The sequence below is a fragment of the Leucoraja erinacea genome, chromosome 32 (genome assembly GCF_028641065.1).
Source record: "Leucoraja erinacea ecotype New England chromosome 32, Leri_hhj_1, whole genome shotgun sequence".
Taxonomy (NCBI): domain Eukaryota; kingdom Metazoa; phylum Chordata; class Chondrichthyes; order Rajiformes; family Rajidae; genus Leucoraja; species Leucoraja erinaceus.
The window spans coordinates 23,738,219-23,751,465 of record NC_073408.1 but is presented as its reverse complement, the minus strand read 5'-3'; the positions used below and the strand labels follow the sequence as shown (position 1 = coordinate 23,751,465).

Sequence of the window (13,247 nt, the reverse complement as noted above, 5' to 3'; positions counted from 1 at the left end):
ATCCTACCTCCGCCCTTTGCAGTGTGTGTGTATGTAGTGGCTCCAGGATTCAGTAAGCATCTTTTTCAGGTTCCTTAATCCGATTCCAATCGCTGGTCGGCACGGACTCTGTGGGCTGAAGGGCCTGTTTCTGTGCTGTATTTCAAAACTAAACCTGTGTCTGCACCCTAATCTACCTAACCTCCAAATATAAAAGGTTATCTTTGGACGATGTACATTCTGACACAGTCATGAGATGGACAGGGCACTTACTGAACCCAGAGCATATAACCTGATTTCTGTGGTATCATTGCTGATTAGTGTAGTGCATAACCTTAGTTATCAATGTCATTTGTAAGGGTGTACAGGCCCTGTCCCACTTGGTGATTTTTATGGGCGACTGCCGGCATCATATCAGTGTCACCAAAAGATTTTGAACATTTCAAAATCCAACAGCGACGAAAAAAATGTTGCAACATTTGAAAAAACATACATCATCATGCCGCATCACACCGTGTAACGCCGCCGCGTATTTTTCGGCGACCTAATACGTCAGTCAATGATGCCGGCAGTTTCCGAAAAAATCGCCAAGTGGGACAGGCCCTTTATACTCTGATATATTAACTTTTCATTGCTTGTTGCAGATTTAAAAATGACAGCATTAACCCGTCTGACTATATGTAAGTAAGATTGTTTTTGGTACATGGCGTGTCTTGTAAATTATGACATGTAAATGATAAAGAGGGTTGCAAGGTGGCACAGTGGTAGACTTGTTGCCTTACAGCACCAGGGTCCTGGGTCTGATCCCGACCACGGGTGCTGACTGTGCAGAGTTTGTGCGTTCTCCCTGTGACCTGTGTGGGTTTATCCGAGGACTCAGGTTTCCTTCCACAATCCAAAGATGTACAGGTTTGTAGGTCAATTGACTTTTGGAAAAGAAAATTGTAAAGTGGCCCTAGTGTGTAGGATTGTGCTAGTGTACGGGGTCCTTGTTCGGCATGGACTCGGTGGGCTGAGGGGCCTGTTTCTGTGTTGTAAACCAGTGTCTGCATCGTAACCTACCCTACCTCCAGCTGCACATTGTTATCTCCAGGTTTCATTGAGCATCTCATTGAGGTTCCTTGTACCACCTCCCAGCTCCCACACCATGTATCATCTGAAAGTACAAGGGAGGAAGGGCAGTGCTTCTCTCTCCATAACCCGGAACAAGGGGGAGGGGGGGGGAGAGGGGGGGAGAGAGAGAAGGGAGGGTAGAGAGAGAGGGGGGGAGAGAGAGGGGGGAGAGAGGGGGGGAGAGAGGGGGAGTGGGGGGAGAGAGATGGGAGGGGAAGAGAAAGGGATGGGGAGAGAGGAGAGGAGGGAAGAGGAGGAAGGCCGGGGGGAAAGAGAGGGAGGAGGAGAGAGCGGAGGGGAGGGGTAGAGAGAGGGGGGGGGGGGAGAGGAGGGGGGGGGGGGGGGGGGAGAGAGGGGGAGGAGGGGAGAGGGGGAGGGGGGGGGGAGAGGAGAGGGAGGGGGGCAGAGAGAGTACATTTTTACTTCAACCCAAACCCAACTAAGCATTTGCAGGCAGTGCTTTTTACCTCTAACCACATTTTCATTTTCAAACCAAATTAAGGGTACTCACAGTGCTGTAGACATTTGTCAGTGTCATTCAAAGCTCTGATTGAGGCACACCACTTGCAGAGACTGATTGAGGCACACCACTCCTGGTTTTATAGTCCCACCCCCTCCCTCCAGCAGGGGCAGTAGAGAGAATGGGGAATGTTGTAAAAACATTAATATCTCTGTCAATTTTCATCGACGGGAAAAATCCTCGGCACACATGCGGTGGAGGGGAGCTCTGAGCGAGGTGGCCAAAAATGACGGCCGTAGGTGGCGGCGTACTCTTGGAAACCGCAGCACAGAAAGCCAAAACCGGTCAAGAACAGAGTTTTAGTAATATAGATATTAGATATGTTAATTCCTTCTCTCCAGAGATGCTGCCTGTCCCGCTGAGTTACTCCAGCATTTTGTGTCTACCTTCTCCAATTCACAGCTGGCCCAGAGTTGCGTATCTCTGTTGGCTGGGAATAGTGGTTCATTCCTCATATTTCACGAGTCACATCTCTGATGTCGAAGGCAGATGTCCAAGATGGAATACACCACAACATGGCTGTTGGTCGACTGAGGAAAATAAGTGTTTGAAGATCAAAACTCAATGAAAGGCAGAACAAGTCCAGAGTAACCAACCTTAGAGAAGTGAGACACTGCAGTGTGGTCTGTTTCACAGTGAAGTGCCTTCTCCACTACCTGCAAGGAAATTAATCTCAGCTACACTGACAGCAGTCTATATCCACTCCCCCCCCCATTGCAGATGTCAAATTTCCTCTGAATGAACTGCACTCTGCTATCAATATCCTTGAGACAAAACAGCCCAAAGCCAAAGTCATTGTAGCTGGAGACTTTAATCAAGCCCACCTCGAAAGCGTAATACAATTAGCGTTTCTTGTGTCCCACCAGGGACTAGAACACCCTCGACCTCCACTACACATTCATAAAAACACATACCGCTCCATGTTCCCCCCACATTCCCGTAAATCTGATCATCTATCTGTGCTTGTGCTCCCTGCCCACACAATGTAAGTGAAGCGGGAAGATCCGATACAGAAAGTTGTTCAGTTGTTAGTCTGTGGAAATGGATGACATGTCAGTGGACTGGTCCATAAGATCTCATGCCTTAATGACTACCGTCCAGTAACCTTGACATCCACCATTATGAATTGTGCCGAGAGGCTGGTTATGGCACACATTAGCTCCAGTCCAGCAAGCAGCCTTGATCCACGGTAGATTATCTAGCGCCACAACAGGTCCATCCATGGCCCAAAACCCATCCCTGGAACACTGGCATAAGGACACCAACAATAGACTCTCATTCATGGACTACAACAGCCTTCAATACCATTATCCCATCTAAGCTCATCTGCAAACTCATGGAACTTGGTGTCAGCACTCCCTTCTGCGACTGGATCCTCGACGTTCTGATCCACAGAACACAGTCGGTGAGGAAAGGTGCCAAATCATCCTCCGTGATCATTCTTCACCATGGCCCCTCGCAAGGATGTGTTCTCAGCTCCTTACATTAATCCTTATTCATTCCCGACTGTGCAGCCAAACGACAATCCAATTCAATCCACAAGTTTGCAGATGACACGACTGTAGTGGGCCAGACCATCACACAAATCAGCCTCCCTTCCATTGACACCACCTTCAGCAAGGCTGTCAGCATCATCGAGGGCCAGTCTCATCCCGATCACTCTGTCTTTTCCCCTCTCCCATCAGGCAGGAGATACAGAAGTTTGAAAACACATACAGGGCACCTCAAGAGTCAGGGGCAGTTTCTTCCCACTGTCCATGCCATCCAATTTGCCAAGTAATGCAAATGATGCTATTAATATACCAGACTGATTCCTGGGATGTCAGGACTGTCTTATGAAGAAAGACTGGATAGACTTGGTTTATACTCTCTAGAATTTAGAAGATTGAGAGGGGATCTTATAGAAACTTACAAAATTCTTAAGGGGTTGGACAGGCTAGATGCAGGAAGATTGTTCCCGATGTTAGGGAAGTCCAGGACAAGGGGTCACAGCTTAAGGATAAAGGGGAAATCCTTTAAAACCGAGATGAGAAGAAACTTTTTTCACGCAGAGAGTGGTGAATCTCTGGAACTCTCTGCCACAGAGGGTAGTTGAGGCCACTTCATTGGCTATATTTAAGAGGGAGTTAGATGTGGCCCTTGTGGCTAAGGGGATCAGGGGGTATGGAGAGAAGGCAGGTACGGGATACTGAGTTGGATGATCAGCCATGATCATATTGAATGGCGGTGCAGGCTCGAAGGGCCGAATGGCCTACTCCTGCACCTAATTTCTATGTTTCTATGTAATATATATACTGTATACTTAAGGTTTGCACCGGAAATTGGAAGACATGATATAGCCCTGGAGAGTGTCGAACAATTGTACTTTAAAAGGGCAGCGTAGTGACACAGCGATAGAGTTTCTGCCTTACAGCACCAGAGACCCAAGTTCCATCCTGATTACGGGTGCTGTTTGTGGCTTCCTCCCACACTCCAAAGTCTTGCAGGTTTGTAGGTTAATTGTCTTCCGGAAAATTGTAAATTGTGTAGGATAGTGCTCGGGTACGGTGTAATCGCTGGTCGGCGCAGACTCGATGGGCCGAAGGGCCTGTTTCTGCTCTGTATGTCTGAAGTCTAAAGAAAAGTCTAAAGAACAAGGGATCCCAGGGAGTGCAGGGTGCATGGCTCCCTAAAGGTAGTGAGTAATGTGTTGTAAAAATTGGGCAAAGAGGTAAAGACCTTGGGCACAGTTGCCTTTCAATGGGAGGATATTGAGTATAAAAGATGGGGCATCATGATAGAGCTGTACAAATCATTGATGAGACCATGCTTACGGTTCAGGTGTACTGCGTACCTATGTAGCGGCGACTGTGGAGGCCTCAATAGGCCCAACTATGGGTGGACATGGGGAGAGAGACTGGACTTTGTGCCTTCCCCCACTGTGGTTCCCACTGTGGGGGGATGTTTTTATGTTTTAATGTTACACTTCTTTAATGCTGTGTTGTATTTTTATTAGTGTGCTGCAAGGACATCTGAATTTCCCCTGAATAAGGGGATTTATTATTTATTATTATTATTATTATTACTATTATTATTATTATAGTGGAGGAAGGCTGTCATTAAGTTGGAAAATGCAGAAAAGAGTTATCAGTATGTTACCTGGACTTGTGGGCTTGAGTTATAGGGAGGAGCTGGTTAGGCTGGGACTTTTTTTCCGTGGCATGTGGGAAGCTAAGGTTAGATCTTTTGAAGCAGACAATATAATGTGGGGGCAGCATGGATAAAGTGGAGCCTCATGGTCTTTTCCCCAACATGGAGGATTCTAAAATTGGAGGTCATGAACGTTAAGAGGGAATGGAGAGATTTGAAAGGAATGTCAGGGGCAACATTTTCACTCAGAGGACCTTCCATAACTGGAGCGAGCTGTAAAAGAGGATATGATTGTGACTTTCACAAGACATTTTGGACAGATATATGGATAGAAACATAGAAACATAGAAAATAGGTGCAGGAGTAGGCCATTCGGCCCTTCGAGCCTGCACCGCCATTCAATATGATCATGGCTGATCATCCAACTCAGTATCCTGTACCTGCCTTCTCTCCATACCCCCTGATCCCTTTAGCCACAACGGCCACAAGTAACTCCCTCTTAAATGTAGCCAATGACTGGCCTCGACCACCTTCTGTGGCAGAGAATTCCACAGATTCACCACTCCCTGTGTAAAAAATGATTTTCTCATCTCGGTCCTAAAAGACTTCCCTCTTGTCCTTAAACTGTGACCCCCTAGGGTTTGAAGGGTTTAGAGGGATACAGGCCAAAGGCAATCAAACAATACCTACCCAGGGGGATTGTCATGGACAAGGGGCAGGTGGGGGGGGGGGGGGGGGGGGGGGGGGGGTACAGCTCTATGACTCTAATTGGATTGCATTTACAGACAGGGAATGGCTTTGTATGGCCCCATTGCATGGCCTATTCTTTCATGGCTCAGGAATAGAACATGGGGAGAACCTCCAAACTCTCGTGCAAATTCCACGGCCACTTCCCTTGAGACTTCTTCACGGGTACAGGAGCAATAATTTCAAAAATGAAAGGCCCGTTTTGGATCAGGTACATCCTGATGAGACGGATAGAACGGTTACAGAACCAAGAGTAACAATCAGTCTTCTGTGCTACCATGGTTATTTGGTGCAGCACAAGACTGCAGTTGTGAACATAATTTGTAAGGGTTTAACCTCGTGTATATTAACTTTACATTGCTTGTTTCAGGTTGAAAAATGACAGCCCTACTGAGTCTGCCACTTTGTAAGTAAGGTTGTTTTTGGTACTTGTATGTGCACCACACCAGCACATTGTTATATATGTATGTAAAATCTCTAGTATTCAGTAAGCATCTCATTGAGGTTCCTTATACCACCTCCCAGCTCCCTCACCATGTACTTCTTTTTCTTCTTGCGTATGGCATGCACAGCCTAAAGTTGTGGGACAACTGGTTCTATTTGATCTTATTTGATTGTGCACGCCAGATTGATTGCATTCGTTGAAACAGGGCGGACCACATGAAGGTTGCAATCTCCCACCCCCCTCATCATGTACCATCTGAAAGTACATGAGGAGGAAGGTCAGTGCTTCTCTCTATATTACCCTGCAGATCTCACAGGCACCAATGTTGAACAATTCCTACAACTAGTCAAGTCAAGTCAAGTCAAGTCAAGTTTATTTGTCACATACACATACGAGATGTGCAGTGAAATGAAAGTGGCAATGCTCGCGGACTTTTGTGCAAAAGACAAACAACCAAACAACCAAAGGTGTAGTCTTGGTCTTCCAACCAACCTCATTGCGATTCTTGGACATTTTCTCTGGAACTGTAATGCTCGTATGTTGTAACACCACTTTCTTCACTCTGGCATTTTTCTCTTTGCCCCACCTGTTGTACCTGTGTTGGGCTTGGTTGTACTCAAGGATAGTGTGATTTGACTGCATCGCATACAAGCAACGTTTTTCATTCTGTATTGGTACACATTACTGTTGCAAGGGGAAATTCGCGGAGGTCCCTTCTTTACCAAGTGAGCAGATGAAGTGGCTTTTAGTTGTGTGCCTAGAGTCTTCTCCATTTCACAGCTGGTCCGGAGTTGTGTAACTCTGTGGCTTGGAAAATGAAACCCATCTGTCACAAGTCACATTTCTGCAAAAGCAAATGTTAAGCAGAGATAGATAGATTCTTGATTAGTTTGAGTGTCAACGGTTATGGGAACAAGGCAGGAGAATGGGGTTAGGATGGAGGGAGAGATAGATCAGCCATGAATGAATGATGGAGTAGACTTGATGGGCCGTATGGCCAAATTCTGCTCCTATCACTTATGACCTTATGCTGAAGATGGAATTCACAGCCACGTGGCCTTTTGTTAGCTGAGGAAAGGAGTATTTAGTATAGTATAGTATAGTATATCTTTATTGTCATTTTCCTGAGTACTCACATACCCAGAGGAAACAAAAAAACGTTGCTCAACCAGTGTCCATTCAGTGTGCAGTAAAAAATAAATAGAAATAAAAATACAAATTAAATTAAACACTCTACTCTCTACTAAACATCAACAGGCGTTCCGATCGGCAGCGGCACGACAGTGGCTCTGCTGCAGTGTGTCCAGGTTGATGGTTGGTGTGCAATATTTGAGGATGAGGACTCAATATTGATGATTCAATGAACAACAGTGTTCCATAACCCCCTCTATCTCCGACACTTGAACCATCTTCTGAACTGGACCATCCTACCACCAACCAGAGAGCAGTCATGAGCTACTATCTACCTCTTTGTAGATCCTTGGACTATTTTTGGTCTGACTTTACTGGACATTATCTTGCACTAAACGTTATTCACATTATTCCCTTTATCATGTTTTTGCACACTGTGGACGGCTCGATTGTAATCATGTATTGTCTTTCCGCTGGCTAGTTACCACGCAGCAAAAGCTTTTCACTGTACCTCGGTACACATGACAATAACCCAAACTCAAACCTATGAACAGCAATCACTTCAAGGTACTGAGGAGGCACTGCCATTGCTGTCTCCACAAGGTCCTCCTGTTCCACTGCTAGATAAGCAAACCTACATCAACATTCTCTCCCAAGCCAACGTCACCCAAAATAGTTGAGAGCATTTGGTTTCTTTGGGATACAGCATGGAAATAGGCCCCACTGTCCACCAAGTCCATGCCGACCATTTTATGATGTGGAGAGTGGGAAAGGAAGTGTTGAAAGGACAACTTTTTTGCAGTCGCCATGCGTCAACATGTCATTGTCAGCAAGGACAAGTTATATTATTTCTTTAAATGCTAACCATTATTCTCAAGCAGTTCCTCAGAATTCAGGTTGGCTTGTTTTCACTTCCACACATGGAGCAGGAAGTGGCTGGCAGGTTCATGAGGAAGTGGCTGGTTTGGGCAGGACTTCTCTCTCCCCTCTACATAAGGTTTCACAGGTCTCAATCTCAATCTTTGGTGATCCTTCAACACCTGTGTGGCTGCGGGCCAGAAGATCCCAGGAGTCAGTGCGGATGTTGCACATCTTCAAGAAAGTTATGAGCACATTCTTAATTTGTTTTCCCATTTTGCTTAACCGCTGTTACAGAGCTTGGAACACATTTCTGGTCGTTTCACTTCTTCAGGAGAGTTTTGAGCACATTCTTGAGTCTTTTTCTCCCTCAACTAAGCAATCTCTTCCCAATATGAAGTTTGGAACAGCATGCCTGGTGTCCAGCATGAGACAATGGAGTGTACCCAGCCTAGCCAACTTGATTAAGCAAGGGACTGAGTGCTTGAGGTATCAGCCTTCAAGTGCCAGCTGATATTGGTTCACTTAAGCGCCTGTCCCACTTACGCAATTTTTTTCGCCGACTTCCCGGCACCCGTCATAGTCGTAGCAGGTCGCCGAAAAATTTCAAAATCTAGCGGCGATCAGAAAAGGGTGTGACTATTAACGACCATACAGGCGTCACGTGTCGACATGTCACAGGGTGACGTCTGTTTGGCCATGAGCAGTTGCCCAAAAAGTCGTACCCTTTTCTGGTCGCCGCTAGATTTTCAATATCTTGCCATTTTTTCGGCAACCTGCTGCGACTATGATGTGTGCTGGCAAGTCGCCGAAAAAATCGTGTAAGTAGGACAGGTCGTTTATTCATCCAGTGAAACTGAAGGGGTTTGTGAAGACACTGTTGATTATATTTTTCCAATGCCAACTGTATGTAGTCCAGGTCTCGAATGTACATTGGAACGTAACATTGTCAATTGTCCTATGCACGGTGAGGTACAGTTACAATGAAATTCTTGCTTGCAGCAGCACCATGGGCACATAACATCGCACATAAAAGGGACACGTTGGTGAAATTACGATGCAAAGAACGAGACCGGGAATGATCGGACAACATTGTAAATGCTGTAGAACAACTCGGGACAGCAGAGACCTCTTGGTTGTTCAAGCTGTGGCTTCAAGCTATGACCGAACGGAATTCCTATTTGGAGACACCAGGAACTGCAGAGGCTGGAATCTGGAGCAAATAATTGGTGCTGGAACTCTGGTGGGAACTGCAGAAGCAGAGGGATAGACTGATGCCGAGTCTCGCGCCAAAAACATTGGAAATCCTCTTATTTGCCTATTGTCATGTAAGAGGTTCAAGGCATTGACAAAATAACAGAACTAGCCGGTGCACTGTGCAGCATAAAAGTATGGTTAACTGTTTGTTTTCCAGAGTTCAGCTCTCCTGTACATTATGTGCTATTAACAGCACACTTCTGTTCGGGGATCGATTGAGCAAAACAGCAAACTGCTGGAGGAATTCTGTGGGGTTATCATCTCTTTGCCTCCACAGTAGCTGCCTGACTCACTGAGTACCTCTGACAGTCAGTTTTTCTGCATGAAATTCCAGCATCTGCTGTCTCTCTTGTGCTTGGGGCCCGACAGACTCTGGCATGGAGGGGTCTGGGTCCGAGAGCGAATCTATTATACCACAGTTCAAGGCGATAAAAGTTTGATCTTTACTTTATCTCCGCTTTTTTACAGAGTTACCAGCACTTGCTCACCCTGGCATACACTCAGCACCGATCCCACCCTCTCAGGGTAAGTCTTCAAATCATTCAAGCAAGACGTGCAAACCAACCTCCCTCCCATTGACTCCACCTACACTTCACGCTGCCTCGGCAGGGCCACCAGCGTAATCACGGATGAGTCTCACCCCAGACACTCCCTCTTCTCCCCTCTCCCATCAGGCAAGAGGTACAGAAAAGCGCACACCTCGGGGATCGTTGGTCGACATGGACTTGATGGGCCAAAGGGCCTGTTTCCATGCTGTATCTCTAAATTAAAGTAAATAGACTTAAGTAACTAACTAACTACCTAACTCCTTGATCGGACTCTGCTGGCTTTACCTTGCACTAAATGTTATTCCCTTATCATGTATCTGTACACAGTAAATGGATCGATAGTAATCATGTATTGTCTTTCTGCTGATTGGAAAGCATGCAACAAAAGCTTTTCACTGTACCTCGGTACACGTGACAACAAACTAACTAACCAACCTACCAACTAACTACATAACCAGCTAACCAACTAACCAACTAACTAACTAACTAACTAACTAACTAACTAACTAACTAACTAACTAACTAACTAACTAACTAACTAACTAACTAACTAACTAACTAACCCCATCAACCTAACTAAACACCTAACTAACTGACCGACCGACCGACCAGCCAACTGACTAACTGACCCATTGTTGCGGGCTGGGAGGGTCTGTATACCACGTGTACATGGAGTGCGTGAGGCTGCAGCCACTGTTTGAATATCTAAAGGGGCTGCTCCTTGCCTTCTGGCTGCATTTTTCACCCACCATCCTCATCTTTGGACACGCTGTGCGTAGGGGAGAGGGTAGGGCTGAAGATGTCCTGGTTGGGTTGCTCCTGGGCCTGGCCAAGCTGGCCATCCACAAGTCACGGTGCCAGGCGGTGGAGGGCTCTACACGAGCCGGCTGCCTGCCCCTTTTCCGGGGTTACGTCCGTGCCCGGGTGGGGTTAGAAAGGGAATACGCCCTGTCCACGGGCACCCTGGGGGAGATGCGGGACCGCTGGGCTCCGCAGGGATGTGAATGTATCCTCAATAAGGATTGTATCATAGTTGTATAGTAATTTATTGTGGATATATTGTATTATGTATTGTATTTTGTATTGTATTTGTATTGTATTATGGTGGTGGGTTCTGGCTTGTTTTATTGTAGTGTAAATAATATTGTTTAATAATTGAATACATTTTTTGATTTAAAAAAAACCTGACTAAGCCAAACTAGCTGACTAGCTGACTAGCCAACTGACTAGCTGAGTAGCCAACTGACTAGCTGACTAGCTGACTAGCCAACTGACTAACTGACTAACTAATTAGTGATTATAAAGTGGGTTTGCTCAACTTTGACACTGCTCTTGACTTTGTGTTTTTTTACAGTTTCATTCGGAATGGCAATTTGTTTTTAACACTTGAAGGTGACTGGTGGCACCAAGCAAATTATTTGACCAAGACGTTGCCATACGGGATAAAAGGCAGTGGTGAGGACCCCACTATTGGCATTTATTTTGTCTTTTCTACTGTAAATGTGGTTGATACAGCTCCCTCGTCCCAAACATGAACATAACATGAACATAAGTTTATGAGGGTTTAAGTTTCTTTACCAGAAGGTTTCAGAACCGGTTTCTGGTTTGTATTAACGATGTTGGAGGTGTTTAATTTAGCTTTAGAGATACAGCATGGAAACAGGCTCTGTGTGTGAGAGTGTCATTTACAAGGTGTTTAGGTGGTGCAGAGTTGGGGATGATGCCGGTCGACAATGACCACACTGACATTTGCGGTGGAGCGAATGACGTGATATGGTTTATTTATAGTGACAAGAAGTCCAGGTCTGTGTAGGATTGCGGTCTCTCACCATCAGGGCACATGAGAAGAGGCATTGGCGATCTCGAGCTTGTGGGGGGAAACCGAAGATCTCGGAGAACATGCACGCAGGCCACGGGGAGAACGTACAGTACAAACTCCATACAGATAGCACCAGTAGTTGGGGTGGAACCCGGGTCTCAGACACTGCTGCGCCACCATGCCGCCCCTCTCTCTCTTTCTTTCTCTGACCTTTTCTGCAGAAACATTTCTGACTTTTATCATGTATCTATATATCTGTAAATGTAACAATTGTAATTATGTATTGTCTTTCCACTGACGGGATAGCACGCAACAAAAGCTTGTCACTGCACCTCGGTGCATGTGCCAATAATAAACTAAACTGTAAGACAGATACCACTTTACCCATTGGGTATTTTCAGTTTTCCCTTTACTTCAGATTTCCCACAACTGCAGAGTTTATTTCCCATAATTTCAGCAATACTTCAGACTGAATATGTACATCTCCTCCAGCAGACTATCTACAAGAGACAAGCCTTCTCCACCCTATCTTCACCTGCAACACCACACGATCTATCACTCAGTCTCTCTAACCCTCTAAACCACAAGAGGCCCTTTGTGTAAGAAGGAACTACAGATGTTGGTTTAAACCGATAGAGACAAAATGCTGGACAGCAGGACAGGCATGATCTCTGGAGAGAAGGAATGGGTGATGTTTTGGGACGAGACCCTTCTTCAGTCTGAAAGTCACAGGAAAAGCGCATGGCTTTCAGTCTGAAGAAGGGTCTCAACCCAAAATGTCACCCATCCCTTCTCCCCAGAGGCCATTTCTTTTGTTCTCCCCTCCTCCTCTCCTCACTGCAACTATTTTACTTCTAGCATTTCATCGTTCAGATGAAAGATGAGTGATCTGGAATGGTAACTCTGTTATTCTCTAATCTGCGGAGAATTTCGAACCTGTTCTACTCTGATCAACAAGTGGACTGATCAAACAACAAAATGAGGCGCGGTACGTCTGCTACTGAAGATAAAGACAGTGGAAATGACACCGACAGTCTTGAAGAAGAATTAGCTTGGATGTAGTTGAGAAATAGCCAGGATAAGGAAACATTTGCGAGAGCTGTAGATGGAACCACAAACAGTATAGGTGATGTAGTGGAAAGTGAAACTCGGGAACTTAGAGCACCAAGCCAAGAGAGTCAAGAGTTTAGTTTAGTTTAGAGATACAGCACGGAAACAGGCCCTTCGGCCCACCGGGTTCACGCCGACCAGCGATACCCACACATTAACACCATCTATGGGCTCCATTGATACTGAGTTTCTCCAGCATTTTTGTCTACCTTAGATTTTCCAGCATCTGCAGTTCCTTCTTAGACAATAATAGTGCAAAAAGGCAAAAATAATACCCAGGTCTATATGTGTCGGAAGGAACTGCAGATGCTGGTTTACACTGAATATAGACACTAAATGCTGGGGTAACTCAGTGGGACAGGCAGCATCCCTGGAGAGAAGGAATGGGGGATGTTTCGAATCTGAAGATGGGTCTTGACTCAAAAACGCACCCATTCCTTCTCTCCAGAGATGCTGCCTGCCCCGCTGAGTTACTACAGCATTTTGTGTCTCCCCCCCAAGTCCATGTAGCTCAGAACTTATTTGGAAGTTGTGGTGCTTAATAGCCTGATGGTTAGAAGGAAGAAGCCATATTTAAACCTGGATGTTGCA

The 13,247-nt window shown here is 45.8% G+C and overlaps 1 protein-coding gene across 8 annotated transcripts in view; it reads left to right on the top strand.

Moving 5' to 3' along the window:
* The window catches only part of LOC129712453 (CMP-N-acetylneuraminate-beta-galactosamide-alpha-2,3-sialyltransferase 4-like), a 165,003-nt gene that overhangs the window by 51,117 nt on the left and 100,639 nt on the right, over positions 1 to 13,247 (top strand). For 4 of the 8 annotated variants that reach the window (XM_055660897.1, XM_055660898.1, XM_055660895.1 and 1 more), the window contains 4 exons: positions 624 to 659; positions 5,859 to 5,894; positions 9,648 to 9,704; positions 11,082 to 11,182. In XM_055660897.1, the coding sequence (XP_055516872.1) occupies positions 624 to 659; positions 5,859 to 5,894; positions 9,648 to 9,704; positions 11,082 to 11,182 (230 nt within the window). The remainder of the gene's footprint in view (positions 1 to 623; positions 660 to 5,858; positions 5,895 to 9,647; positions 9,705 to 11,081; positions 11,183 to 13,247) is intronic. The other 4 variants (XM_055660903.1, XM_055660902.1, XM_055660901.1 and 1 more) reach the window with 2 other exon arrangements.